This window comes from Theropithecus gelada, chromosome 4 (genome assembly GCF_003255815.1).
Source record: "Theropithecus gelada isolate Dixy chromosome 4, Tgel_1.0, whole genome shotgun sequence".
NCBI lineage: Eukaryota > Metazoa > Chordata > Mammalia > Primates > Cercopithecidae > Theropithecus > Theropithecus gelada.
In genome coordinates, this window is record NC_037671.1 from 168,782,554 (window position 1) to 168,810,322 (window position 27,769).

The following is a 27,769-nucleotide window of genomic DNA, read 5'->3' on the forward strand; positions in this document are numbered from 1 at the left end:
GAAATGCTGACTTTATTCTGTTTAGTGTAAGATGAGTTTTTCTGAGAAGTTTCCACTGTTAGGAAGCTAAGTTTTCCCTTGCTGTATACAAAGGACTATATCAAAAGGGTGGTAAAACTGAATATTAAGGTTCTTAAGATTCATATTTCCTGTTATATTACTGGATGACTTGCTTTTGGGATTTAGGAACAGTGAAGGCAGGAAACAGAATAGTCAAGGAAGTAAGAAAACTTATTTAGCTTCAGTGAGTCCCTAGGTCAAAATCAGATGTATTTATTTCAGTTTAAACTGGAGAGTTTGCCTTTTCAACATTAGTTAATCCTTGGAACCATTCATACTTGATTAAAATACATAGTTGAAAACTTTCCCTGTTTTTGATGAGTTGATTTTTGTTTTAACTGATTCAAACTTTTTCAAGGTTTAGGCAATGACATCATCACAGTTGTTGATTATTTGGTAAACTGTGACTTCTTGCAACAGATTAGTGGCCCTGGTTTATGTTCTTGTCTAGTATGTTGTTATCTAGACTAAGCTGTAAAAATCTGTGAACACTGTTGCTCTGAGTTAGGAACAGAATGGCTGGGGCAGAACCATTTTTGGCAGGTGAGCTGCACTTGATATCTAAATTATTAGAAAATTGCCTTCATCTGTAATCATTTGCTTATGGCTTTTCCAAAGCTGGTAGGTATTAGCTTGTTCTACCATGTGTGATCTGTTTAAATCTAAGTACTGTAGGATTTTTAAAGAGTTGTCAAAACTGATGGCATTAGGTATTCTACCAACATAGGCTAGAAAAAAATCTTAACTGGAGCTTGTCATTGCAGAAGTAGGATACGGGAGAGAATGTGTTTAAATGCCAGCCTGTGAAGTAAAGGGTCAGATGATGGTTTATGTCAATATTGAGAACGTAAGTACTAAAAGGATTGGCCATTTATTTTGATAGCTGTCTCAACTGAAGATTCTCAAAAACAGCAAGAGTCTTAAAGGCATTGGATGTTCCTTTGTCATGTTACTGAAATTCTGTGTTATGAGGTGCTAACTTTACCTCACTTTGTTTAAATCCATATATTATATATTTTGCAATTAAGAGAAAAAGACTAGGCCATGAGTCTTGATGAAACATATTGTGATTTAGGCAGATTATACTCCAAACTTAAATATTTTAATTTTATTCTGAAGAACAAATTCATGATACTTTAAATGAATTTTCTGATATCTTTGTTGTCTAAAAATCTATAAATGATGATTGGGAACTGATCATAAAAGCTCCGTGTTAAATGTTGGGAGCCCAAGAGATCAGAGGGTTTTTGCTTTCAGGAGCCACATGGTCTGAGGAGGCAGGATAGGTGCAACGAAATGTAACTAGCGATACTATCACTGTTGTGGTAAGTACCACTTTAAATGAGAATCTTGGTACTTGCTGTTCCCTGGAAGTGCTCTCACTGCAGACAGACCTTCCTCATGGTTGGTGCTCAGCTGTCACCTTCACTATAGGCTATTCCCTGAGCTTGTATTTAAAAATACTGCATGCATCCCTCCCTTGCATCCTTGACCTGCCCTCCCTGGTTTATGTTCTCCACAACCTCTGTTGACACAGAGAACTGGTTTTCAGTCTCCTCTTGCAGGACAAACCCTGAAGGCACAGTGTTTTATTTATTGCTTTATCCTCAGGTCTGGAATGGTGCCTGGCATTCAGTATACAGTCACAAAGTAGTGTATGGATGAATGGATACATGGGAAAGATTTCAGAAAAGAATTAAATGTGGAGAAAACCATAGCAGGGCCTAGACTCACTGGGGTTAGGGAGGAGAGAAAGGCCTAAGAGATCCCAGGCAGGGGCCAAAATGTTGAAGAATTTGTATCTTAAACCTTTTTTGTTTTTTTGTTTTTTTTTTTGCCAAGATGGAGTCTTGCTCTGTCACCCAGGCTGGAGTGCAGTGGTGCAATCTCAGCTCACTGCAGCCTGCAACTTCCGGGTTCAAATGATTCTCCTCCCTCAGCCTCCCGAGCAGCTGGGATTACAGGTGTGCGCCACCACGCCCAGCTAACTTTCGTATTCTTAGAGACAGGGTTTCACCATGTTGGCCAGGCTGGTCTCGAACTCTTGACCTTGTGATCTGTCCGCCTCAGCCTCCCAAAGTGCTGGGATTTCAGGCATGAGCCACCAACACCCGGCCCACCTATTTTGTTTAAGCACTGCCTGTGACTGGTGTTAAAACCACCTGGATATTGTGGTACCACAGATGCTCCTTGACTCATGGTGGGATTATGCCCTGATAAACCCACCATAAGCTGAAAACATGGTAAGTCAAAAATGCATTTACTATACTTAACCTACTGAATATCATAGTTCAGCCTAGCCTACCTTAAACTTGCTCAGAATACTTTCCATTAGCCCACAGTTGTGCAAAATCATCTGGCAATACAGTACGCTGTAGAGTTACCAGTTTGCCCTCGTGATCACGTGGCTGGCTGGGAGCAGTGGCTCGCCACTGCCGCCCAGCATAATGAGAGAGGATTGTACCACTTTCTACTGAATACATACTGCTTTCTCACCATCATGGAAAAATTGTGAAGTTGAACCATCATAAGTTGAGGACCATCTGTACTGTTACTTTACAAGTCTGAGTGTCTGAAGTGCAGTTACCGCTTGTGTGTATTACCTGTGATGCCCTGTATCTACACCTCCATTGTGATGTCGTCAAGTCACCTCAGTTGAAAGAACTCTAACCTCTTGTAACTTTACTGTTATGTTTTCAATACTTTTATGTTACTTCTTCATGTGGGTTGACATTGCTATGCTTTATCAGTCTTTTTCCAGTTAGAGGGCAGAGAAGGTAGAAATTCTAATGGCCTTGCATTTTTATTGTGAAGCTTACAGGAGAATGTTTAAAGCAAACACAGGGCCACTGTTCAAGTTAAGAAATACAACATAGAAGTCCCCAGTGAATCCATCCTTGATTTCATGTCACTCTTTGCCCTCAGGTAATCCAGCTGTCATGCAAGTTGAACATCTCTAATCCAAAATCCAAAACGTTGAGTACCAATGTGAGACAACAAATAAAAAACACCACGCATAAGTACTTAATACAAGCTTTGTTTCATGCACAAAATTATTTAAAATATTGCATAAAATTACTTTCAGGCTGTGTGTATAAGGTGACATCTAAAGTGTTTAGACTTGGGTTCCATCCCCATGATATCTTGTTCCAAAATCTGAAAAAAAAAAATCTGCAACACTTCTGGTCCCAAGCATTTTGGATAAGGGATACTCAACCTGCATTAAGTATTTCCTTCTTTTTTAAAGCTACTTGTATAGTATCCCTAAACACAACACCTTTTTTCATTTTGACAACTGAAAAAAACAAACCTAGCTTTTTGAGGGCAGTATTTGCTACCAATTAGATGAAAGCTTCCTAGGGAAGATGAACTGTGAACAGTCCCTGGGTCTGACTTCGACTTCTAGAGTTTACGGGAACCCATGTTTACATGTCAGTGAGCAAGGTGATGAGTGAGTTTTAGGGAACAAGTCACAGTTTAGGCATCCAGGATGTGCAGAAATATGCTTAAAGGATTGTATTCTTGTTTTATATTTTCTGCTTCTAAACTCACCCTGACCTCTCAAGATCAATGCAGAACCTTCCTGTGGGGTGAAATGAGTGTCTCCAACTGATCTAGAGATCAGGATATGGAAGGGAGAGCAGGCACTTTATTAGAATGTGGCCAAACATGCCAAGTGTAGAACACAATGGGAGCCAAGACTTCCTTGAATATACTATCTTGAGATTATGAAGGCAGTGAATATGTTAGTCATGATAGCCTTCAACACATCTGTTTCTTTAATCACACACCTCAAACCTCGACTGGTTGCTCTTTGGTTGTGGTGCCTAACTATCATACTGAGAATTCTCTTTTCTCTATCCATTGTATAATTGCCTTTTCCTATATCTCATTCACATGCTTGTGGATCACATCCTCCAGTAATTCATGAAATGGGGTACAGGGGATGTAGACTTTTTGGGAACTTGGATGTCTGGAAATATATTCTACTCTTATCCTTGATTGACAGCTTGACTGGATATAGAATTCTTGGTTGTAGATTACCTCAGAAGTTTAAAGGGTTTTTCCCATTAGTTTCCATTTCCAATTTTGCTTTTTGGAAATCTGAAGCCATCCTGATTGCTGATTGTTTGTATCTAATTTTTCTGTGGAAGTCTGTAGAATCTGTCTTCAGTATTCTGAAACTTCCATTTTACTGAGTATTTTAAATCAGAAGGTGTATTAGGGTTCTCTAGAGGGACAGAACTAATAGGATAGATCTATATATAAAGGGGAACTTATTAAGTATTAACTCACAATCACAAGGTCCTACAATAGGCCGTCTGCAAGCTGAGGAGCAAGGAGAACCAGTACAGTGCCCAAACTGAAGAACTTGGGAGTCTGATGTTTGAGGGCAGGAAGCATCCAGCACAGGAGAAAGATGTAGGCTGGGAGGCTAGGCCAGTCTAGTCTTTTCACATTTTTTTTTTCTGCCTACTTTAGATTAGATCCACGCTGGCAGGTGACTAGATGGTGCCCACCCAGATTAAGGATGGGTCTGCTTTCCCCAGCCCACTGACTCAAATGTTAATCTCCTTTGGCAACACCCTCAAAGACACACCCAGGATCAATAACTTTGCATCCTTCAATCCAATCAGGTTGACACTCAGTATTAACCATCACAAGTCCACCTCTTGTCAACTTGAACCCATATCCATCTCCTGAGATCATACGTAATCTCCAAATAAAGACGATAATGAGGTCATAATTACGCCTAACGTAATACAACTATCCCTCCTACAATCAGAAATGCACCAATCCCCAACCCAAATACTATTACTATACTATATAGTATACTTACATACTATACTATATACTACATATAAGTACACTATATGTAAGTATACTATATAGTATATTATATACTATACTATATACTATATAGTATGTAAGTATACTATAGTAAGTATAGTATATAAGTATACTATAACAATACTTAAATGGTGATGTGAAGTCAATAAATCATGTCAATGATGAAAGAAAAAGGAAATAAAATGAAGATATCTTCTTAGTACAAGTGTGTACGTGCACAAACATGGTTTTAACAAAAGAAGGAGGAAACACTCATGACAATTACAGTCCTCGTTTCTGCAGCTGGTCAAGTGGTCATAGCTGATATTGATGACTACATTCTTCTACTACCCATTCTGTATTCCCTTTGCCTTCAGCAAGCACCTCAGCAGGTTATGGTTTTTTCCTGGTGGAGTGACCCAAACCTTCATTCCTGAAGGGTCTGGGCCATTTGTAGTTCTGCCTGGATTGGGCTGTTGTAGTTTCCCATTGACCTTAATCACAGGGCATGGTAATACTAAGAGACACCCTAATGAATCTCCTGTATTCCATGCATACTCTTCCTTACCTCTGTTGTGGAATAGTAGAGCATACATGGCCTTCTAGAGAACTTTACCCAGCCCTTCAAAGTATTGTCACCTAGTTGGTGTTGTGATTGTGACTTCAAAAGGCCATTCCACTGTTCTATAAATCCAACTGCTTCAGGATGAGGAAGAACATGGTGAGACCAGTGAATTCCATGAGCATGAGCCCACTGCCACACTTCTTTAGCTGTAAAGTGAGTGTCTTGGTCAGAGGCAATGCTTTGTGGAATACCATGACAGTGGATAAAGCATGCTATGAGTCCACGGATGGTAGTCTTGGCAGAAGCATTGCATGGAGGATAGGCAAACCCATATCCAGAGTGAGTGTCTATTCCAGTGAGGAGAAACCTCTGCCCTTTCCATGATGGAGGAGGTTCAACATAATCAACCTGCCAGCAGATAGTTGGCTGATCACCCTGAGAAATGGTGCCATATCGAGGTCTCAGTGTTGGTCTCTGCTGCTGGAAAATTGGGCACTCAGCAATGGCTGTAGTCAGGTCAGCTTTGGTGAGTGGAAGTCCATGTTGCTGAGCCCATGCATAACCTGCATTCCTGCCACCATGGCCACTTTGTTCATGGGCCCATTGGGCGACGACAGGGTTGGCTGGGGAAAGAAGCTGAGTGGTGTCCACAGAACAGGTCATCCTATCCACTTGATTATTAAAATCCTTCTCTGCTGAGGTCACCAGTTGGTGAGCATTCACATGGGATACAAATATCTTCCCAGTTTTTGACCCCTCAGAGAGGTCCATCCACATACCTCTTCCCCAAATTTCTTTGTCACCAATTTTCCAAGCATGCGTCTTCCAAGTCCCTGACTATCCAGCCAAACCACTGGCAACAGCCCATGAATCAGTATATAATCACACATCTGACCATTTCTCCTTTCATGCAAAGTGCACAAGCAAGTGCACTGATTAAAGTTCTGCCCACTGGGAAAATTTTCCCTCACCGCTTTCAGGGATGTCCTAGAAAGGCAGCTGTCCACTTTTGGGTGGTGCCTCCATATTGTGCAGAACCATCTGTGAACCATACTCTAGTCTTTTTCTGTCAACTGATCATAGGGAATGCCCCATGAAGCATCGGTGCAGGCTGGGGGAGAGAAGGCAGGGTGGCAGGAGTGGAGACCATGGGCATTTGAGCCACTTCCTCATCTAAGTTACTTGTGCCTTTAGGACCTGCTTGAGCCCGATCACGTATGTACCACTTCCATTTGATGATGGAATGCTGCTGTGCATGACCTACTTTATGGCTAGATGAGTCAGAAAACACTCAGTTCATGATAGGCAGATCAGGTTGCATGGGGGCTTGATGACCCACAGTCAGACGTTCAGTTTCACCGAAGCCCAGTATCAGGCCAAGAGCTGTCTCTCAAAAGGAGAGTGGTTATCTGCAGAAGATGGCAGAGCCTTACTCCAAAATCCTAGAGGCCTCCGCTGTGATTCACCTTTGGGGGCCTGCCAAAGGCTCTAAACAGCATCGCTATCTGCCACTGACACCTCAAGTACGTTGGATCTGCTGGGTCATATGGCCCAATTGACAGAGCAACTTGCACAGCAGCCTGGATCTATTGCAGAGCCTTCTCCTGTTCTGGACCCCACTCAAAACTGGCAGCCTTTCAGGTCACTCAATAAATGGGCCACATTAACACACCCAAATGAGAAATGTGTTGCCTCCAAAATCCAAATAGACCCACTAGACATTATGCCTCTTTCTTGGTGGTAGGAGGGGCCAAATGCAGCAACTTATCCTTCACCTTAGAAGGAATATCTTGACAGGACCCATAGCACTGGGCCCCTAGAAATTTTATTGAGGAAGAAGTTCCCTGAATTTTCATCAGATTTCCCATCCTCTGGCACACAAATATCTTACCAATAAGTCCAGTGTGTTTACTACTTCTTGCTCACTGGATCCAATCAGCATAATGTCATCAATGTAATGGACCAGCGTGATATCTTGTGGAAGCAAAAAATGAGCAAAGTCTCTCTGAATAAGATTATGACACAAAGCCAGAGAGTTAATATACCTCTGAGGTAGAACAGTAAAGGCATATTGCTGGCCTTGCCAGCTGAAGGCAAATTGCTTCTGGTGGGCCTTATGGACAGGAATGGAGAAAAGGGCATTTGCCAAGCCAATGGCTGCATACCAGGTACCAAGAAATGTGTTAATTTGCTCAAGCAGTGAAACCACATCTGGTACAGCAGCTGCAGTTGGAGTCACCACTTGGTTAAGCTTATGATAATCCACTGTTATTCTTCCAGATCCATCTGTCTTCTGCACAGGCCAAATGGGAGAGTTGAATAGGGATGTGGTAGGAATCACCACCCCTGAGTCTTTCAAGTCCTTAATGGTGGCACTAATCGCCACAGTCCCTCCAGGGATGTGATACTGTTTTTGATTTACTATTTTTCTAGGTAAAGACAGTGCTAGTGGCTTCCATTTGGCCTTTCTCACCATAATAATCCTCACCCGACCAATCAGGGAGCCAATGTGGGGCTTCTGCCAGCTACTAAGTATGTCTATGCCAATTTTGTATTCTGGCGCTGGGGAAATGACCCGGATGGTCCAAGAACCCACTGGACCCACTGTAAGTCGGACCTGAGTTGAAACTCCATTATTACCTGACTTCCATAAGCCCGTACTTTAACTGGAGGACCATAATGATGTTTTGGGTTCCCTGAAATCAACATCAGCTCAGACCCAGTATCCAGTAGTTCCCAAAATATCTGATCATTTCCCTTTCCCCAGTGCATAGTTACCCTGGCCAAGAAGGCCAGAGGTCTTCTTGGGGAAGGATGGGAGAAAGATTAACAGCATAAATTGTCAGTAGTGTAATGGAGTCCTTTTTCAAAGGGACACGGCCTCCCCTTCCTTCAAGCAGCTCTGGGTCTGTAAACTGGCTCAAGTCTGGAAATTAAGGGGCCATGATTCTCTGTTTTTATAATTCAGATTGGTCTTTTGTTCATTCGACCTAGAAGTTTTCTGCTTATATAAATTAAGTAAAAATGCAGTAGGCTTCGTATCAATTTCACTTCTAGAAACACTGTGATTAATTAGTCAGTGCCAGAGTACTATATGAGTCAGACTATTCTGATTGTTGCCACTTTGCCTCTGTACTCCATTACAGTAGCTATGTGCACCTTGCCTTTGATGGCTGAGTGCTGCCACTTGACCCCTGCCACCTTGGGATCCAAATATTCCCACTGTATTTATTTCTTACTTTTTAAATTTATGTTTTAGTCTGTTTTCATGCTGCTGATAAAGACATACCTGAGACTGGGAAGAATAAGAAGTTTAATCAGACTTAACAGTTCCACATGGCTGGGGAGGCCTCAGAATCATGGCAGAAGCAAAATACATTACTTACATGGTGGCAGCAAGAGAAACTGAGGAAGAAGTAAAAGTGGAATCCCTGATAAACCCATCAGATCTCATGAGACTCATTCACTATCACGAGAATAGCATGGGAAAGACCAGACCGCACTTAGTTATCTTCCTCTGGGTCCCTCCCAAAACACATAGGAATTCTGGGAGATAAAATTCAAGTGGAGATTTGGGTAGGGACACAACCAAACCACATCATTCTGCTCCTGGCTCCTCCAAATCTCATGTCCTCACATTTCAAAACCAATCATGCCTTCTCCACCGTCTCCCAAAGTCTTAACTCATTTCAGCATTAACCCAAAAGTCCACAGTCCAAAGTCTCATCTGAAACAAGACAAGTCCCTTCCACCTATGAGCTGTAAAAATCAAAAGCAAGCCAGATACTTCCTAGATAAAATGGGGGTACAGGTATTGGGTAAATACAGCCATTTCAAATGGGAGAAACTGCTCAAAAAAAAAGGGGTTACAGGGCCCAAGCAAATGTGAAATCCAGCAGGGCAGTCAAATTTTAATGTTCCAAAATGATCTCCTTTGACTCCATGTCTCACATCCAGGTCATGCTGATGCAAGAGGTGGGTTCCCATGGTCTTGGGCAGCTCTGCCTCTGTGGCTTTGCAGGGTACAGCCTCCTTCCTGCCTGTTTTCATGGGCTGGTGTTGAGTGTCAGTGGCTTTTCGAACCACACAGTTCAAACTGTCAGTGGATCTACCATTCTGGGGTCTGGAGGATGGTGGCCCTCTTCTCACAGCTCCACTAGGCAGTGCCCCAGTAGGGACTCTGTGTGGAGATTCCAACCCCAGATATCCCTTCCTCACTGCCCTAGCAGAGGTTCTCCATGAGTGCCCCGCCCCTGCAGCAAACTTTTGCCTGGGCATCCAGGTGTTTCCATACATCTTCTGAAATCTAGGGGGACGTTCCCAAACCTCAGTTTTTGACTTCTGTGCACTCGTAGGCTCAGCACCATGTGGAAGCTGCCAAGGCTTGGGGCTTCTACCCTCTGAAGCTACAGCCTGAGCTGTACATTGGCACCAATCAGCCACAGCTGGAGTGGCTAGAACACAGGGCACCAAGTCCCTAGACTGTACATGGGGACCCTGGGCCCTGCCCCATAAAACCACATTTTCCTCCTAGACCTCTGGGCCTGCAATGGATGGGAGGGGCTGCTGTGAAGGTCTCTGACATGGCCTAGAGACATTTTTTCCATGGTTTTGGGGATTAACATTAGACTCCTTGCTACTTATGCAAATTTCTGCAGCCAGCTTGAATTTCTCCTAAAAAAAAAATGGGTTTTTCTTTTCTACTGCATCATCAAGTTGCAGATTTTCTGAACTTTTATGTTGTTTCCCTTTTAAAATGGAATGCTTTTAACAGCACCCAAGTAACCTTTTGATGCTTTGCTACTTAGAAATTTCTTCCCCCAGATACCCTAAATCATCTCTCTCAAGTTCAAATTTCCACAAATCTCTAGGACGGGGCAAAATGCCACCAGTCTCTTTGATAAAACATAACAAGAGTCACCTTTTCTCCAGTTCCCAACAAATTCCTCATCTCCATCTGAGACCACCTCAACCTGGACCTTATTGTTCATATCACTATCAGCATTTTTGTCAAAGCCATTCAACAAGTCTCTAGGAGGTTCCAAGCTTTCCCACATCTTCCCGTCTTCTTCTGAGCCCTCCAGACACAACCTCTGCCTGTTATCCAGTTCCAAAGTCACTTTCACATTTTTGGGTATCTTTTCAGCAACACCCCACTCTACTGGTACCAATTCACTGTATTAGTCTGTTTTCACAATACTGATAAAGACATACCTGAGACTGGGAAGAAAAAGAGGTTTAATTGGACTTACAGTACCACATGGCTGGGGAGGACTCAGAATCATGGCAGGAGGTGAAAGGCACTTCTTAGATGTTGGCAGCAAGAGAAAATGAGGAAGAAGCAAAAGTGGGAACCCCTGAAAAATCCATCAGATCTCATGAAACTCATTCACTATGAGGAGAATAGCATGGGAAAGACCAGCCCCCATGATTCAATTACCTTCCCCTGGGTCCCTCCCACAACATGTGGGAATTCTGAGAGATAAAATTCACATTGAGAGTTTGGTGGGGACACAGACAGATCATCAATTTATTTATTTATTCTTTTATTTATTTTTTTGTTTTTGAGATGAAGTATCTTTCTGTTACCCAGACTGCAGTGCAGTGACATAATCTTGGCTCACTGCAACCTCCACCTCCCAGGTTCAAAGGATTCCCTGCCTCAGCCTCCTGAGTATGTGGGACTGCAGGTGCCCAGCACCACACCCAGCTAATTTTTGTATTTTTAGTAGAGATTGGATTTTATCATGTTTGCCAGGGTTGTCTTGAACTCCTGACCTTAAGTGATCTGCCCACCTCAGCTTTCCAGAGTGCTGGGATTACAGGCATGAGCCACCACTGCACCTGGCCTATTCCCATTGTATTTAAATTTTGTAGTTGGGTGACTGTGTATCCCACTGTTAGATCTGACATATAGAGAAGGGCAATTACAAGACTCTTCAAAGATGCAGGTGCTGCCCTCTCAAATCTGTTTCACAAGGCATTGGTCAAGGGTATATTTTCTGGACCCTCCTGGATGGGATGAGTAGGTCTAAAAGGACTAATCCACCCCACCATCCCTAAGCTTTTGGGTCCCTTCTTCTACATTAAACCAAGGGAGATCAGGCATTTCCAGCTTGCTCACAGTGGGCCATCTTTTAATCCGTATTTCAGCTAACCAAGCAAATAAACTGTTAAGATTTTTTTAAAACTCCCTGATCTGCAACATTAAATGCAGAGTCTCTATTTAGTGTCCCCCAATCTATAAATTCAGCCTGATCCAACTCTGTGTTCCTTCCACTATTATCCCACACCCTTAATATCCATTCCCATGCCTGTTCTCCAGATTTCTGTTTATGTAAGTTAGAAAACAGTTCTTTTTGAGTGTATCACACCTCTCATGGGTCACATTCTCAACCTCACTTCTAGGGCCCGCCAAGACTTTTGTCTATTTATAGATCTAGAAGCAAACAGAGGTGTTGGGGGTGGTTTCTGAGGAGAATCAACATTATCTTGCCTGGCAACTGCCTTGGGGGAGGCCATAACTGTTGCCTCAGGCAGCGCAGGGTTTATCTCTTCAGACAAAGGTGGAAAGGCTGATGGCAGCATGGGTCAGGGAAGGGATGTTGCCACTACTGGGGATGGGGAAGCTGTTTCTTCTGGCAAAAAAGGTCCATCAGAGTTTACAAACTCAGTGTCCCCAGCTTCATCAGGGTACTCCCACATGTCCCCATTCAAAGTTGCAGGGTCTCATTCTTTTCCAACCAATGACCTCACTTTAACAGCAGACACCTGGCGAGGCTGTGCATGCACCTTTCATTGCAGCTCAGCCACTTGCATGATAAAAGCTTGTATCTGTTTTTCCATAATTTCAGCTCTTTCTCTAAAGGAGATAAGACTCTCACTCTGGGCAATCTTAGCAGATTTGAGGCTAAGTATCTGCTTCTGAAGCTGGGAGTTAAAAATCCTTGAATTCATCATTTTCTTTCATCACTTTGTCCACTGAACTTAGGAGCAACTAACCAGCTTCATTATGTTCCTTGGTTCTCCACACATGGTCAAAGGTATTACGTATAGAGTCACTAAACTCCTTGCCTCTCACGAGCAATGAATCAGGTGTGTCAAATGCATTATTATTATTATAACTCTCTAAACAGTTCATGCCAAGGACTATCAGTGTTTTTCATACTATTAGAAGTAGAGTCCTTAGCATTTCTGGATCTAATTACATTAAGCAGCCAACTCCAGAAACCCCAAAACTGATGAAAGAACTCCATTCTTAATATTCTGTTCTTCTAGAACTCCTGGTACAAAAATCTGTATTAGTCAGGGTTCTCTAGAGAGACCGAACTAATAGGAAATGTATATAAAGGGAAATTTATTAAGTATTAACTCACATGATCACAAGGTCCCACAATAGGCCGTCTGCAAGCTGAGGAGAAAGGAGAGCCAGTCTGAGTCCCAAAACTGAAGAACTTGGAGTCTGATGTTCAAGGGCAGGAAGTATCCAGCACGGGAGAAAGATGTAGGCTAGGAGGTTAGGCCAGTCTAGTTTTTTCATATTTTTCTTCCTGCTTTATATTCTAGCCTTGCTGGCAGCTGACTAGATTGTGCCCACCCAGACTGACAGTGGGTCTGCCTTTCCCAGCCCAATGACTCAAGTGTTAATCTCCCTTGGCAACACCCTCACAGGCACACCCATGATCAATACTTTGCATCCTTCAATCCGATCAAGTTGACACTCAGTATTAACCACCACAGGAGGTTTATGTCCTTCTTTTTTGGAAATAATTTAAAAATATTTTTATTCTCTTCCTCATATTTTCTCCTTTTTCTCTCTTGAAGTATTATTTGGAGTAGACCCGTCTGGACCAGTATTCTACTTTGCTTGTTTCTTTGCCATTTCTATGCCATTTTACTTTACTTTCTGGGAGATTTTCCTAATTTTATCTTTCAACTCTCTATTGAGTTTTTCTCCTAAAGACTTTTTTAATTTCTAAGAGTTATAATTTTCCTTTAATTTTTTTTTTTGTCTGTTTTGGACTTACCTGCTAGAGACATTCTTCAAATCTTTGGAAATTCCTGTCTGTTTGTTCATCATTAAGACTGGAAGAGGAAAAACATGGAAATAACGAACAAGTGAGCAGTATTTCATGACCAAGCTGTAGTGTAGGGTGGTCTGAGTGAGCTGTTCGGGAATCTCCCAATATCAGTGTCTTTACATATTTGCTAGTGGAATAATTTGATTCCCAGGGAAGTTACATTTTGCCCTGAGGGCAAGGGTTTGGCAAGCAGAGTCCTCTAAGCCAAGTAGAAGAAGATGGGCATGTGAATATTCTCTGCTTTCAATATCACTATTCATGAAATTAATCACTAGATTGTATATATGTACCCATATACATGTATATATAGACATGCATACATATATAGCTGATTCTTGTTATTCATGGATTCCCTATTTGCAAATTTACCTACTTGCTAAAACTTACTTGTAACCCTAACATCAGTACTCATGGCACTTTTATCGTCATTTGCAGACATGCACATAGTGATAAAAAAGTTGAGTCATCCAGCACATTTTCCCAGCTGAGGCTGAACAAGGTAATACTCTACTTTCTAGTTTTAATGCTCATAATGTACTCAAGTTCCTTCCATGGGCCATTTAGTGCCACATTTTCCACATTTTTGTGCTTTTTCTTTGGTGATTTCACTGTTTAAAATGGCCGTGTTAGTGGCTCACACCTGTAATCCAAGTACTTTGGGAGGCTGAGGCAGGAGGATCACTTGAGGCCAGGAGTTCGAGACCAGCCTGGCCAACATGGTGAAACCCCATCTCTACCAAAAATACAAAAAATTAGCCAGGTGTGGTGATGTGGGCCTGTGCTCCCAGCTACTCGGGAGGCTGAGGTGAGAGGATTGCTTGAATCCAGGAGGCAGAGATTGCAGTGCGCCAAGATCGCACCACTGTACACCAGCCTGGGTGGCAGAGCAAGACCTTGTCTCAAAGGTGGAAGGGGATGGGGAAAGGCCACCTAGCACAGTGCTGAAGTTCTGTCTGGTGTTCCTAAGCTGAAGGCTGTGATTTGCCCTAAGGAGAAAATATGTGCATTAGGTAAACATTCAGGCATGAGTTACAGTGCTGTTGGCATGAGTTCAACATTACTGAATCAACACTGTAAAGAAGGTGTCTTTAAACAGAAATACACATAAAACAAGGTTTTTGTATTGATCCATTAACAAAAAAAGACGGAAACCTAACTCTGTATTTCCCCTAGTAGCCACAGTTCAGTATTTGCTAATTCAGTGCTCACAGTGACTTTATAGAACTTAACTACCAAAAATAATGAGAATTGACTGTATGTATGTCTGTATCTATACCTACCTGTTTTTGCTGTAGGATTCATACCTTCAGACGTGCCTCATATTGACTAATGCACAGACTGCTTATTTTTACCTTTCCAGAAAGCAGAATCACCTAGAGATGGGGAAGGGCATGTATCCAAGGAGCAGGAGAGTTGCGGTGTGGGGCAGGGGTTGGGGTCGGGGCATGATCTAGGAATCTTAACTTCTTTCAAAGAGCTTTCCCCTTGGTCCTCCATGTTTTGACAGTCTCTTCCTCCTCATTCGCCTGCCCCAGTTGTAGAGGTACATGCTGTCCAGGAGTTCCTGTGACTTTTAAGAGTCTGTAGGGTGCATCTGGATCGTTCTCAGTTCTCCCTTACTGTTAGTTTGGGAAGTAGAGTTTGGTGTTGCTTTAAGTCCTCCAAGTCAGTTACAATGTCTATTAGCTTTCCAAATTTTAGGTTTCTTGTTTTCTTTCCTCCCTGTCCTATGTTTCTATGTCCCTTTGTCCCTTTACTGTAGCTTTGTTGGGGTTTAGGGAGAAAGCAAAATTAGATGGGAAGCTCTAAATTAGATAGGATCTGCTATCCTAACTGAGTCTTAATTCTTTTTCTTGTCTCATGACTCATGTTCCTGAGATAAATTTTATTGATAAATTGAGGCCATTATTCCACCCCCTTGCCATAGGGCCTTGGAAGATGTTGATATTGCTAAATATTTGCATGTTCTGGACTGCAAAGAACTTAAGAATTCTGTGATTTGTAGGCATCTGAATGAGAAAGTGTCTTCCTTTTTCTTCTCTACCATGTTCATTTAAGAAAATGTGGATAGCTTAGTTCTCTACAAAGCACTCTTAATTTCCAGCTCAAGAAAGGGAATATCTGGTCAGAAGTAAAACTTTTTCAGTTTTAATCTAACCCTAATTCTCTCCATGCTTGTTTGTAATGTTTGTTTGTTTTTGTTTTTGTTTTTTTTCCTGCTCATGTTGTCCCTGTTTGTTTGTTTGTTTGTTTGTTTGAGATAGGGTCTAGCTCTGTTGCCCAGGCACAATCAATCATGGCTCACTGCAACCTCAGCCTCCTGGACTCAAGCAATTCTTCTTTGGCCTCAGCCTCCTGAGTAGCTGGGACCACAAGTGCATGCTACCATGCCTGGCTAATTTTTAAATTTTTTTATAGAGATGAGGGTCTCACTGTGGTTCCCAGGCTGGTATTGAACTCCTGAGCTCAAGCAACCCTCTTGCTTCAGCCTCCCAAAATGCTGGGATTATAGGTGTGAGCCACCATTCCTGGCCTATGTTTTATTTTTGATGTGTTAAACAAAGCTTTATCACTCCCAGATTACTTTCTGTTACTCATTTTTAGTGTTTTCAAAGATTACAAACCAATGTTTGAAAATAATAGCCACTATGATAGTTTACCAAGTATGATTCCAGGTAGACAGGAAAAGAAATCGCTGAGGTGATACTCATTGTTTTAGAACATCTTCTACCAAAGGGGTCCTTCTTTATTTTTTAAAAGGCACTCATTTGTTCTGATTTTTAAAACAGTAATGCATAATTCTCATTAAAAGTTTGGAAATACAGAAAACTAAAAGTAATATTCATCTTTATTCATACCCAAAGTAATTACTCTTGTGTGCCCTTCCAGTCTTTATTAGTAAATATATGAATAAAAATGTTTCATTAATATTTTTCCATGTTATTCTCCCACAAATTCCTTTAAATTAATATAAAAATGGTTCAGCAATTTTTGGCAACCTATTTCTGTCAGGGGCCAAGTAGTATAATTTTTGGCTTTGCGGGTCATATGGCCTTCATTAAAAGTATTAAAATCTGCTCTTGGAGCCAGAAAGCAGCAATAAATACTACGTATACAAATGAGCATGGCTGTGTTCCCATAAAACTTTATTTACGAAAAAAAAAAAGGCTCAGATTTGGTCCACTGGCTACAGTTTGCTGACCCCTAGATATTATTTTTAAACTTTTAATTTTGACATAATTATAGTTTTACAAAATGTTACAAAACAGCACAGAGAGATAGATGCTGGATGCCATTTACCCAGTTTTCCCCAAGTTACATCTTAAATAACTATAGTACAATATCAAAACCAGGAAACTGACATTAGTACAAGGTGTGTTCACAGTCTGCACAATTTGATAACATGCAAAACCACCTCACAATGAAGATACAGAACTATTCCATTATACAGAGATCTCCCTCATTCTAACCTCATAGAGTCACAATCACCTTCCACCTCACTCCCAATCATCTTTATCCTTTTAAAGTCTCTAATCTGTGTCCTATTTCTCTAATTTTGTCATTTTTTAATAAGTTATGCAGGTGAAATCACACAGCATGTGACCTTTGAAGATGGGCTCGTTTCACCTAATATTGAAATCAGTCCAGGTTGTTGCATGTATCAGTGGTGTTCTTTTTCAGCTGGGCACGGTGGCTTACACCTGCAATCCCAATACTTTGGGAGGCCAAGATGGGAGGACTGCTGGAACCCAAGAGTTCGAGACCAGTCTGAGCAATATAGTGAGACCCCATCTCTACAAAAAATAAAAAAAGCTAGCTGGGTGTGGTGGCACATGCCTGTTGTCCCAGCCACTCAAGAAGCTGAGGTGAGAGGATTGCTTGAGTCCAGAAGGTAGAGGCTGTAATTGGCCGTGATTGTCCCACTGTATCCTAGCCTGGGCAAAAGACCGAGGTCCTGTCTCAAAAAAACAAAAAACAAAAAAAAAAAACACGCATTTTTATTGCTGAGCAGTATTCCAGGCTCACCATTCACCTATTGAAAGGCATTTTGGGAGCTTCAAAAGGTTCTTTTAATGTTCTAGCAATCACCTATTCCATGTGATTCAATATACAAAACAAACACTGCAGACCTCATTGATCTCCATGTTTGATTCAGCTGGCTAGCTAGGTGTTCCCTTCCTTCCTTATACTCAAGCTTCTGAGTTGAATGTGGTTCAGAATGTGGTGGTCCATCTGTATCCAAGTATTGAATTGAATCATATCATTTGTATCTGTCAATATTTTAAACTCATTGAACTCACTGATTTCAACCAAAGGTCATTAATCCTCTAGGGACTTCTAGTTGCTTTGCAGGTGAGTACTAACATCTCTCTAGTTGTGGTGATGGTTGAATTAATAGTCTTAATACTTGGAAAGAGACTCAAATTCAAGTCCCAGTATTGCCACTTACTACCTACAATCGTAGAGAAGTTACCTACTTGAGCCTCCGTTTGCTCATTTGTAAAATAAAAATAGTACTAACCCTGTCTCATAGGGTCACTGTGAGGATCACATGAGATAACATAGTAAAGCACCACACAAATGTTACTGTAATATTCATAAAAATAGATTATCCTTCACTAGTGTTTTAGAAAGAGCAGCAGTAGTTTTATAATCAAGATGAGTAGTTTCAGGTTGTGGTACCCTTGCTTAAAAATATGTACACATATTTTATATACATTTATATATATTTAGATGAAGTTTTACAAACTGCACCAAAAGAACAGGGAGGGCAAGAGGTATTTCTGTGTGCTGTGATGGATGACCTGTGTTGAAAATACAATACCAATTAGCAGATGTGAGAAGAAATCATTTAAATCAACAATGTCTGTAGCAGGCTACCCATCTGCTTCCTGTTAACTAGGGCTTCCTTTTTCAAACTGTCCTTGGTTTCCATGACCCTGTTCTCTCCTGTTTCTCCTCCTGGCTTATCATCATCATTTTCTTGGCCCTAAATATAAGTTTCCCTAAGGATCATCTCTGCACTTCTCTTTCCATGACTTCTTCCCTGGCAATATCATGCCTTTACTTCATTTCTCAAAGCCTACATCTGTGTCTCTAACCCTGACCTCCCTCATTTCCATCCTGCTGGCTGGACAACTCTATTTCAACTCAGTGTTTCCAAAGCTGAGGTCATTTTTCTTCCTAAGATGGCCCTTCTTTTCAAGTTTCCTGTTTCTATCCCACACCCCAGCATCTTCTCAGTCCTTCTGCCTCTAAACGTAGAACAATCCTCAAGCATTCTTCTCTCTTTGCCACCTCCTACCCCCCACAAATCTAATTATGCTGTTGACTCTTTGATACAGAATCATTCATCTCCTCTTTCTTTTCCATTTCAGGCCTCCACCTTCAGCTTTTTTGTGTGTATGTGGGGGAGACAGGGTCTTGCTCTGTCTCCTAGGCTGGAGTGCAGTGTTACGATCATGGCTCACTGCAACCTCTGCCTCCTGGGCTCAAGTGATCCTCACCTCAGCCTCCTGAGTAACTGGGACCACAGGTGTGAGCCACCAAGCCCCACTAATTTTTTATTTTGTGTAGAGACACAATCTCCCTATGTTGCCCAAGTTGGTCTCAAATCCCTAGGCTCAAGCAATCCTCCTGCTTCAGCCTCCCATAGTGTTGGGATTACAGGCGTGAGCCACCACACCTGACCCACCTGCAGCTTTTTCCCTAAACTCCGCTTTTCTCCCACTATACTCGCAATCCATTTGCCCTTCCTTGCCTTTCTCACATCAGTCTTCCACAGTTCTGTTCTTCCAACTTAATGTCCCTTGTTACTTTCCTTGCATGTAGAGTAAAGCCCAGATGATTGGTCTAATATAAAGTCTATGCTCAGACCTCAAACTGCTGTTTTTATTAACCTAAGATATCATAGCTTTGATCAAAGTGCTTTTTAAATCTTTACAAATTTGACTCCTGATGAACCAAAAGGAAGTAATACAAAAAACCCTTTTTCAGAATTTCATAATATTTTGTTTTTCTCATGATACTTTTCTAATGTCATTCATTTATCTGCATACTTTTTTCTACACTGGTCCCATGTATGATTTCTCCCAATATTTCCACAGAATTGCATATAGCCAATATCTATTTATCGAACGAATGACTGTTTCTATGTTACAAATTCAATTCTTGCTTGGACCATGCATTCAATCAATAATTATTGAGTACCTTACTATGGGTCAAGTACTTGGAGGCATTGGGCATAAAATAGGCACATTCTCAGTCTTCATAGAACTTACCTTCTAGTAGGAATCCCAAGGATGTTACCACTGGATTATTTATGACTGACCTTATACTAAGGTATTTTTTGCTTATGTCTCAAGCAAAGTTATCAAGCACTTCATTTAAGAATATATTAAATATTAAATCAAATAATTATACTCTGGTTGCCTGAAGATATGGAATTTACTTGTTTAGTGATATGAGTTTATATCAGGAAAGGAAAACACAGGTGAGTTTACACAGGGTCTTCACAAGGGGAAGAAGCGGTTGGTGGGGAGGGAAAAGAGAGTGAGGATATCAAGCTATTGAGGTCACCTCCAGTCAGTCATTTCTTCTTGGCCAGGCAATTCCATGAAACTAACATAATGTGCTCTTGAATTTTACACAGATGGCAATCAGGAGTTATTTCCCTGTGAAGTCTGTGGAAGACGCTTTGCAGCAGATGTTCTGGTAAACATAAAGACGTTTTGTAGATGTGTTTCATTGGACTTAAATGAACTGTCAAGTCAATGAGGAGGCGGCAGTGCAAAGATTAAAGACAGATGTGGAGGGGAAGCAAGGGAAGAGGAGAAGTACATAACCTATGGCTTGTGGGCCCAGAGAACACTGAGGCAGATTGATGCTGCCTCACTCAAAAGCGACCCTGTTGAACATGGTCCTCCTGAAATGATGCCAGATGGAAGTCTCTTGGCATCGTCAGTGATCCCTCAAGAGGTTTTGGCTCTTCCGCCTTTTCTTTAAGCATCAAAAATTCAAATTTCAAGGCCAAAGCACCAGGGAAATTAGCTAGTCAAGAGGAATGAGCATTGAATTTTAGACATCTGGAAACTTGGCTTTTAGCCGCAAATTTGTCACTAATCCTGACAAGTCCTTTAACCTTCCTGTTTTCTGCTTTGCCACGTATACGGAACCTTCCAATTTCAGGGTTTTTATACCATTTGAACAAAAATGATACGTGGATGTAAGGCCTGTTCCCAGATCTAATTGTTGTCCAGATTCAAGCTAATGACATGTCAAGTCCCCTGATTGATGACTATAAAGTTGAATAAAAGCTTGATTTATTTCAAAATTAGGGAATCAAATAGATGACATGCCCCAATATTATAAAGGGGTTCCCAAGAAAGATGATTTTTTTCAAAAAGAAAATCTAAGATGATAATACAGCTGTAAGTTGGGACATTTTAGATAGAGGAGACTTATCTGGAACTTAAAGGATGTGAACTGTAAGCCTGACTACGTTTGGGACAAAAGACTATAAAATGAGGTTGTAGGTTTTATTTTTCTGGGGAATTTAAAAAACGAAACAGCTGTCTTTTAGTTAACTGTGGTTAGAGCTTCCTGAAACTAGAGGGAGAGCTTGGGGAGCTGGTTGTGGCCCTGTAGCCCACCAGTGTGTGTCACTGCCTTTGCCAGCCTGGAGCCACACCCCCGGCCGAGAATCAGTTTGAGACCTGGGAGGTTCCATTTGCAGAGGGAACTCTAAATGTCAAGTACATCTTGGATACTTTTGAGTTTCATTTTCTAAGCCTATTTCTAAGCTATGGAGGGCATTGATCAAATGATTTGATCTTTCTCTCTCCTTTAGCTTAAAATGCATGGCTTGTTCTTAGCCAGTGCAGTGATTTTTATAGAGCTTGTATTTTGTGGGGTCTTACAAAGCTACTGTGTCAATGACAACTATTACATGTCACACATCCACCAAGGGAGAGGGCAAAGGTCCCATAGTGGTACAGTAGCATACTTTATACAGATGGTACACAGGCAAAGCTCTGCGTGTTAGCTTCTCAGTTTTTGTATCAGAAATGTTGAATACCTGAAGGATTACTGGTTGGAGTAAAAAGTATACTGCCCACATTTGAGTTAAATATATGAACCCAAATTTGAAGTAAGTCTTTTAGCTATAAAGGCATTTTATTGTCTTTGCTCAAACACAGTATCTAGTTATATGTAACATGGATGAGAAGAGTCAGATGGATTCGCTCTGCTGTGACCTGTTAGAGAATGAAGTAGGCTCTGAGGAGCAAACATCGTCCCTGGAGTAGGGGCTGTTTAGGAATGCCTAGGCATTAAAAACTGATTGTGCACTTTAGAAATTCCAATCCCTACCCTTCATTTTCTAGGAAAGGCATGGACCAATATGTAAAAAACTCTTCAACAGAAAGCGTAAACCTTTCAATTCTTTGAAGCAAAGATTACAGGGCACCGACATTCCTACTGTGAAGAAGACTCCACAATCCAAGGTACTCCTGATATCTTCTTTATTGTTTGTTATTACATTCTGTGGGACTCTAAGGCCTATTTCTGGGACTTCTGGTTTCATTTTTGCTTGATAATGCAGTAATGTAACTGTAATCCACCTTTACTGTTTTCTTTATAATCTTGCTCACTTAGATTTCCAAATATACTTCAGATATTTTCCAGATGTAGCAAAAAATAATCTTGTTTATGTTTTCGTTAGAGTGGCTTTAAATCTAGCAATTAACTTGAGAAGAAAGTCACTTTTAATCTTATATTTGTCTTTCTTTAAAGTTTTATAGTTTCTTTATTTTTCTGAATTTTCTTTTGTGTTTTCCCTCACTATTGTGGCCTGCAAATTATATTACTGTATTTTCCAAACCTCTTTAAGGAGTACTTTTGAAAAAGAAACTCTCCTTTTCTCCAATTTTCACAGTTCTGTTTCCTGTGAATTCAAATTCCAGCTTTAAACAAAATTGTAATGGAGAGGTATATAGTCTAGGGTATTATTTGTTGGTTTTATTTTTTACAGTCTCCACCTGTGAGGAAGTCTAACTGGAGACAACAACATGAAGACTTTATTAACACAATCCGATCAGCAAAGCAGTGTACACTAGCCATTAAAGAAGGCCGACCCCTCCCACCTCCACCCCCTCCATCCTTGAACCCAGGTGTGTGGACATTTTGGGTTGCTTTTGAGGCTATGCTTGACTTTTGACCAAATCATCATGCCCTCTATGCACTCTGAAATTGACAATAACAATTACATAGAAGTAATTTTATTAATTATATAAAAGTAAACTTATCCTATTGTTTTCAGTTCTGCATAAAGATTCTGTCTCAACATGGGAACACCAGTGTAGCTGTGCTGTAGTATTACATAACTCCAAGGGACACCAGACACCTCTTAGCTGATAGGCATGGAGCTATGCAGAGCAAGCTAACCAACTCTGCAACAGCTCCGTCGTGTCAGATACCCACAGCTCTTTTTCTTTTCCTGGGCAAAATTCCCAAAACATGAAATTTAGCATTTTAACAATTTGAAGCTGTACAATTTAGTGGTCCACAGCTTTTTTTTTACTGGAAACATTTTATTTGAAAATTTAAAAATCTGTAGAAAAGAGGAAGGAATAGTACACATGCCCTCCACTGAAACTTGGCAATTGTTGACGTTGTTGCCATAATTTCTCCCTTTCTCTTTTTTATCTTTGGCAAAACTATTTAAAAGTAAGTTCCAAGCAACATCAATACTTTATCTTTAGCTATTTTAGTGTGTATCTCTTAAGTTCATTTTCCTGCATAATCTCAATACTATTATCACACTTGATATATATTAATATGTTTTCCCAATTACTTTAAGAATGTGTTTTAAAGCTCTCTTCTCACCCATATTCAGCCACAATCCAGGATCCAATCACAGTTTACATATTACCTTTTGTTATCTCTTCAGTCTTTATTAAATCTTGAACAACATCCCTACCAGGTTATTTATCTTTTACAACGTCTCATGTTCTGTATTTCTCCACTTATTTAGTCATATTGGTAAACTTTTTCCTCTATCTCATCTTTCTGTAAACTGGAAGTTAGGGCTAGAATCTCAATGAGATTAACATAAATATTAATATAAGATTATTAATATATCAATATTAATCTCATCAGATACAATATTTGACTTGCAAATATTGTCTCCAATTCTGTGGACTGTTTTTTCTCTCTCTCTTGATAATGGCCTTTAACACACAAAAGTTTTTTGTTTTGATGATGTCCAATGTATCTGTTTTTTCTTTTGTTGCCTGTGATTTTGATGTCATATCCAGATATTAATCACCAAATCTACATCATGAAGCTTGCCCATGCTTTCTTCTTTTGGTTTTAGCTCTTATGTTTAGATTTTTTAAAATCTATTTTAAGTCTATTTTTGTGTGTGATATAAGTTTCCAACATCATTTTTTGCATGTGGCTATCCAGTTATCTCAGCACCATTTGTTAAAAAGACTTTTCTTCCCCATTGAATAATTTTGGCACCATTATCAAAAGTCACTCAATCATATGTTTGAGGATTTATTTCTGGGCTCTCTGTTCTATTCCATTGGTCTAGATGTCTGTCTTTATGCCAGTACCAAAATGTTTTGATTACTGTAGCATTCTAGTAATTTTGACACAAGGAAGTTTGAGTTCTGCAAAATACACTCAAGATTGTTTTTGCTATTTAAGGTCCTTTGAGATTCCATATGAATTTTAGGATTTTTGTTCTGTTTCTGGAAAAATATTATAATGAAATTTTGTTAGGGATTGAATTGAATATATAGAATGTTTTGGGTAGTATTGTCATCTTAATAATATTAAGTTTTCCAATCCATGAACATGGGATGTCTTTCTATTATTTACATCTTCTTTAATTTCTTTTAGCAAAATATTGTAGTTTTCAATGGACAAGTCTTTCACCTCATTGGTTAAATTTATTTCTAAGTATTTTATTCATTTTGACATTATTATAAATGGAATTTTTAACTTTCTTTTCAGATTGTTCATTTTTAGTGTATGAAAATGTAACAGATCATTGTATGTTGACTTTGTATCCTATAACTTGTGCTGAATTCATTTATAATATTATTTATGATAGTGTTTTTGTGGGATCTATAGGATTTTCTACAATAAGATTATGTCACCTGAAACAGAAATAATTTTACTTCTCTCTTCCCAATTGATATGTCTTTTATTTCTTTTTCAAACCTAAATCCTCTGGCTAGAACTTTTAGTACTATATTGAATAGGAGTTGCCAAAGTAGACATCCTTGTCTTGTGTTTTCCATTGAGGATAATATCAGTTATGGGTTATGACTTACTTTTTAAAGCATAAATAATAGCATATAATGGGTGTTATAACATGGAAGTGAAATGTATGACAACAATAGCACAAGGTTGAGTGAGGAAAATGGACATATATTGTAAGGTTCTTACATTATACATGAATAGGTATAGTGTCATTTAAAGGTAGACTATTGTATGGTAAAGATGCCTATTGTAAGCTCTAGAGTAACCACTAAAAAATACTGCAATTTAGTTAATAAGACAATACATGGAGTAGAGATAAAATTGTAAAAAAGTTCAATCCAAAGGGGGAAAAAGGCACAAAGAGCAGGTAGGATAAAGACAAATAACAAGATGGTAGACTTAAACGTAACCATATGCATAATTGCATATTAATGGCCTACAGACTCCAGATAAAAGACAGAAATTGTCAAACTGAATAGTAAAGCAAGACCCAACTATAAGTTTTCCATAAGAAAAACACATTGATATAAAGACACAAGTAAGTTAAGAGCATGGGAAAAGATATACATGCAGACAATAATCATAAAACTGGAATGACTGTATTAATATAGCACAAAGTTAACTGCAGGGCAAGTATTAACAGATGATGATTCAAAAGATAAATACATCAAGAAGACCTTTCAGGTTTAAATGTTTATATGCCTAGTAACAGCTTCTAAGAATGTGAAACAAAAACTGACAAAACTGGAAGGAGAAGTAGACAGATTCACAATTATATTTGGAGATTTTATCACTCCTCTCTTAGTAACTGATAGAATACACAGCAGGAAAATCAGTAAAGATATAGAAGAGTTGAGCAACAGTAACCAATTTGACCTAATTGACATTTATACTTATCCTATGACACATAGCCACAGCAGAAGACACAGTGTTTTCAAGTATACATAAAACAGTCACCCAAGAGAGACCATATACAGGACCACAAAGTAGGTCTCAAATTTAGAATTGACATCATACATAATATATTCTTGGATAAGAATGGAATTAAATTAGAAATGTATGACAAAATATATCTTATTTGGAAATCAACAAGTCATTCCTAAACCTATGGATCTAAGAAGAAATCACGAGATAAATTAGAAAGTATTTTTAACTGAGTGATAATGAAAACATCTAACTTTGTGGGATGCAGCTTAATTAATTCTTAGAAGGAATTTTATAGCTTTAAATGTTTGTAATAGAAAAGAGAAAAGGTTTACTTCAATTATCTTAAACTTTCTCTTTAAAAGATTAGGAAAAGAACAAATGAGACCTAAATTAAGTCAAAAGAAGAAAATGACATAATTCATTAAATTAACAAAATATTTTTAAAAGCATATGATCATCTCAATAGAGAAAAAGCCTTCCACAAAGTGTAACTCCTTACACATTAAAAACAGTACAAAAAAAACCAAAAACAAAAAAACAAACTTCTCAGCAAGGTAGAATTAGGAAGGAATTTCCTTCATGAAGGTCATCCTTGAGAAATCTGCAGCTAACATCACACTTAATAGTGAAAAACTGAACACTTTCTCACTGAGATCAGGAAAAAAACAAGGATGTTCATTCTGACTACTTCTATTCAACACTGTACTATTGATAATGCTCAGTGTAATAAGGCAAAAAAAATCAATTGAAATATTATATTTATATGTAAAAAGCATGTAAATTGGGGAAGAAGATGTAAAACTATCTTTATTCACAGACAACATAATCATGAATGAGTATATATAGAAAAGTCTAGGGAACTACAAAAAAGCTACTGGAATTAAAGTGAATTTAACAATGTTTCAGGACATAAGGTATACACAGGTGAGTTCTAGTTCTATATACTAGACATAAACAATTAAACAATGAAATTTAAGGCTGGGCGTGGCAGCTCATACCTGTAATTCCAGCACTTTGGGAGACCGAGGCGGGTGGATCACAAGGTCAGGAGTTCGAGACCAGCCTGGCCAAGATGGCAAAACCCAGTCTCTACTTAAAAAAAATACAAAAATTAGCCAGGTGCAGTGGCGGGTGCCTGTAATTCCAGCTACTCTGGAGGCTGAGGCAGGAGAATCACTTGAACTGGGAGGCAGAGGTTGCAGTGAGCTGAGATCAGACCACTGCACTTTAGCCTGGGCGACAGAGCAAGACTCCATCTCAAAAAAAAAAAAAAAAAAAAAAAAAAAAGAAAGAAAAGAAAGAAATGTAATAAATTTATAATAACATAAAAAATAGTAAATATTTAGGGGTATATTTAATGAAATATATGAAGAATCTATGAAATGAAAATCTCATAGCATTCCTTCAAGAAATTAAAGAGGACCAGACTAAATGGTGAGATGTACCATTTTTCTGGTTTGGAAGACTCAAGATTGTGTTATGATGTCAGTTCTACCCAAATTAGCCTATGGATTAAATGCAATTCTAATAGAAATACCTAGAAGTTATTTTTGCTGAGTAGAACTAGCTGGCCGGGTGTGGTGGCTCATACCTGTAATCCTAACACTTTGGGAGGTTGAGGCGGGTGGATCACTTGAGGTCAAGAGTTCGAGACCAGCTTGTTCAACACAGGGAAACCCTGCCTCTACTAAAAATACAAAAAATTAGCTGGATGTGGTGGCGGGCATCTGTAATCCCTGCTACTCGGGAGGCTGAGGCAGGAGAATCCAGGAGGCAGAGGTTGCAGTGAGCAGAGATGGTGCCACTGCACTCCAGTCTGGGTGACAAGAGTGAAACTCAGTCTCAAAAAAAAAAAAAAAAAAAAGAAAGAAAGAAAGAAAGAAAAGAAAGAAATTGACTAGCTGATTCAAAAATCTTATGGAAATGGAAAGGATCTGGAATACGCAAGATAGTTTTTTAAAAAGCATAAAATTAGAGTATTTACATTACCTGATGTCAAGACTTATTGTAACATTACAGTGATCATGACAAC

General features: G+C 39.7%; 1 protein-coding gene across 1 annotated transcript in view; it reads left to right on the forward strand.

Annotated features, from left to right (window-relative positions):
• Positions 1-287: 287 nt before the first annotated feature.
• The window catches only part of ZC2HC1B (zinc finger C2HC-type containing 1B), a 65,605-nt gene continuing 38,123 nt past the window's right edge, over positions 288-27,769 (forward strand). Inside the window, exons 1-4 of the mRNA XM_025384083.1 lie at positions 288-603; positions 20,189-20,250; positions 21,921-22,040; positions 22,568-22,706. Coding sequence (XP_025239868.1) covers positions 576-603; positions 20,189-20,250; positions 21,921-22,040; positions 22,568-22,706 — 349 coding nt within the window. The 5' untranslated portion in view covers positions 288-575. The remainder of the gene's footprint in view (positions 604-20,188; positions 20,251-21,920; positions 22,041-22,567; positions 22,707-27,769) is intronic.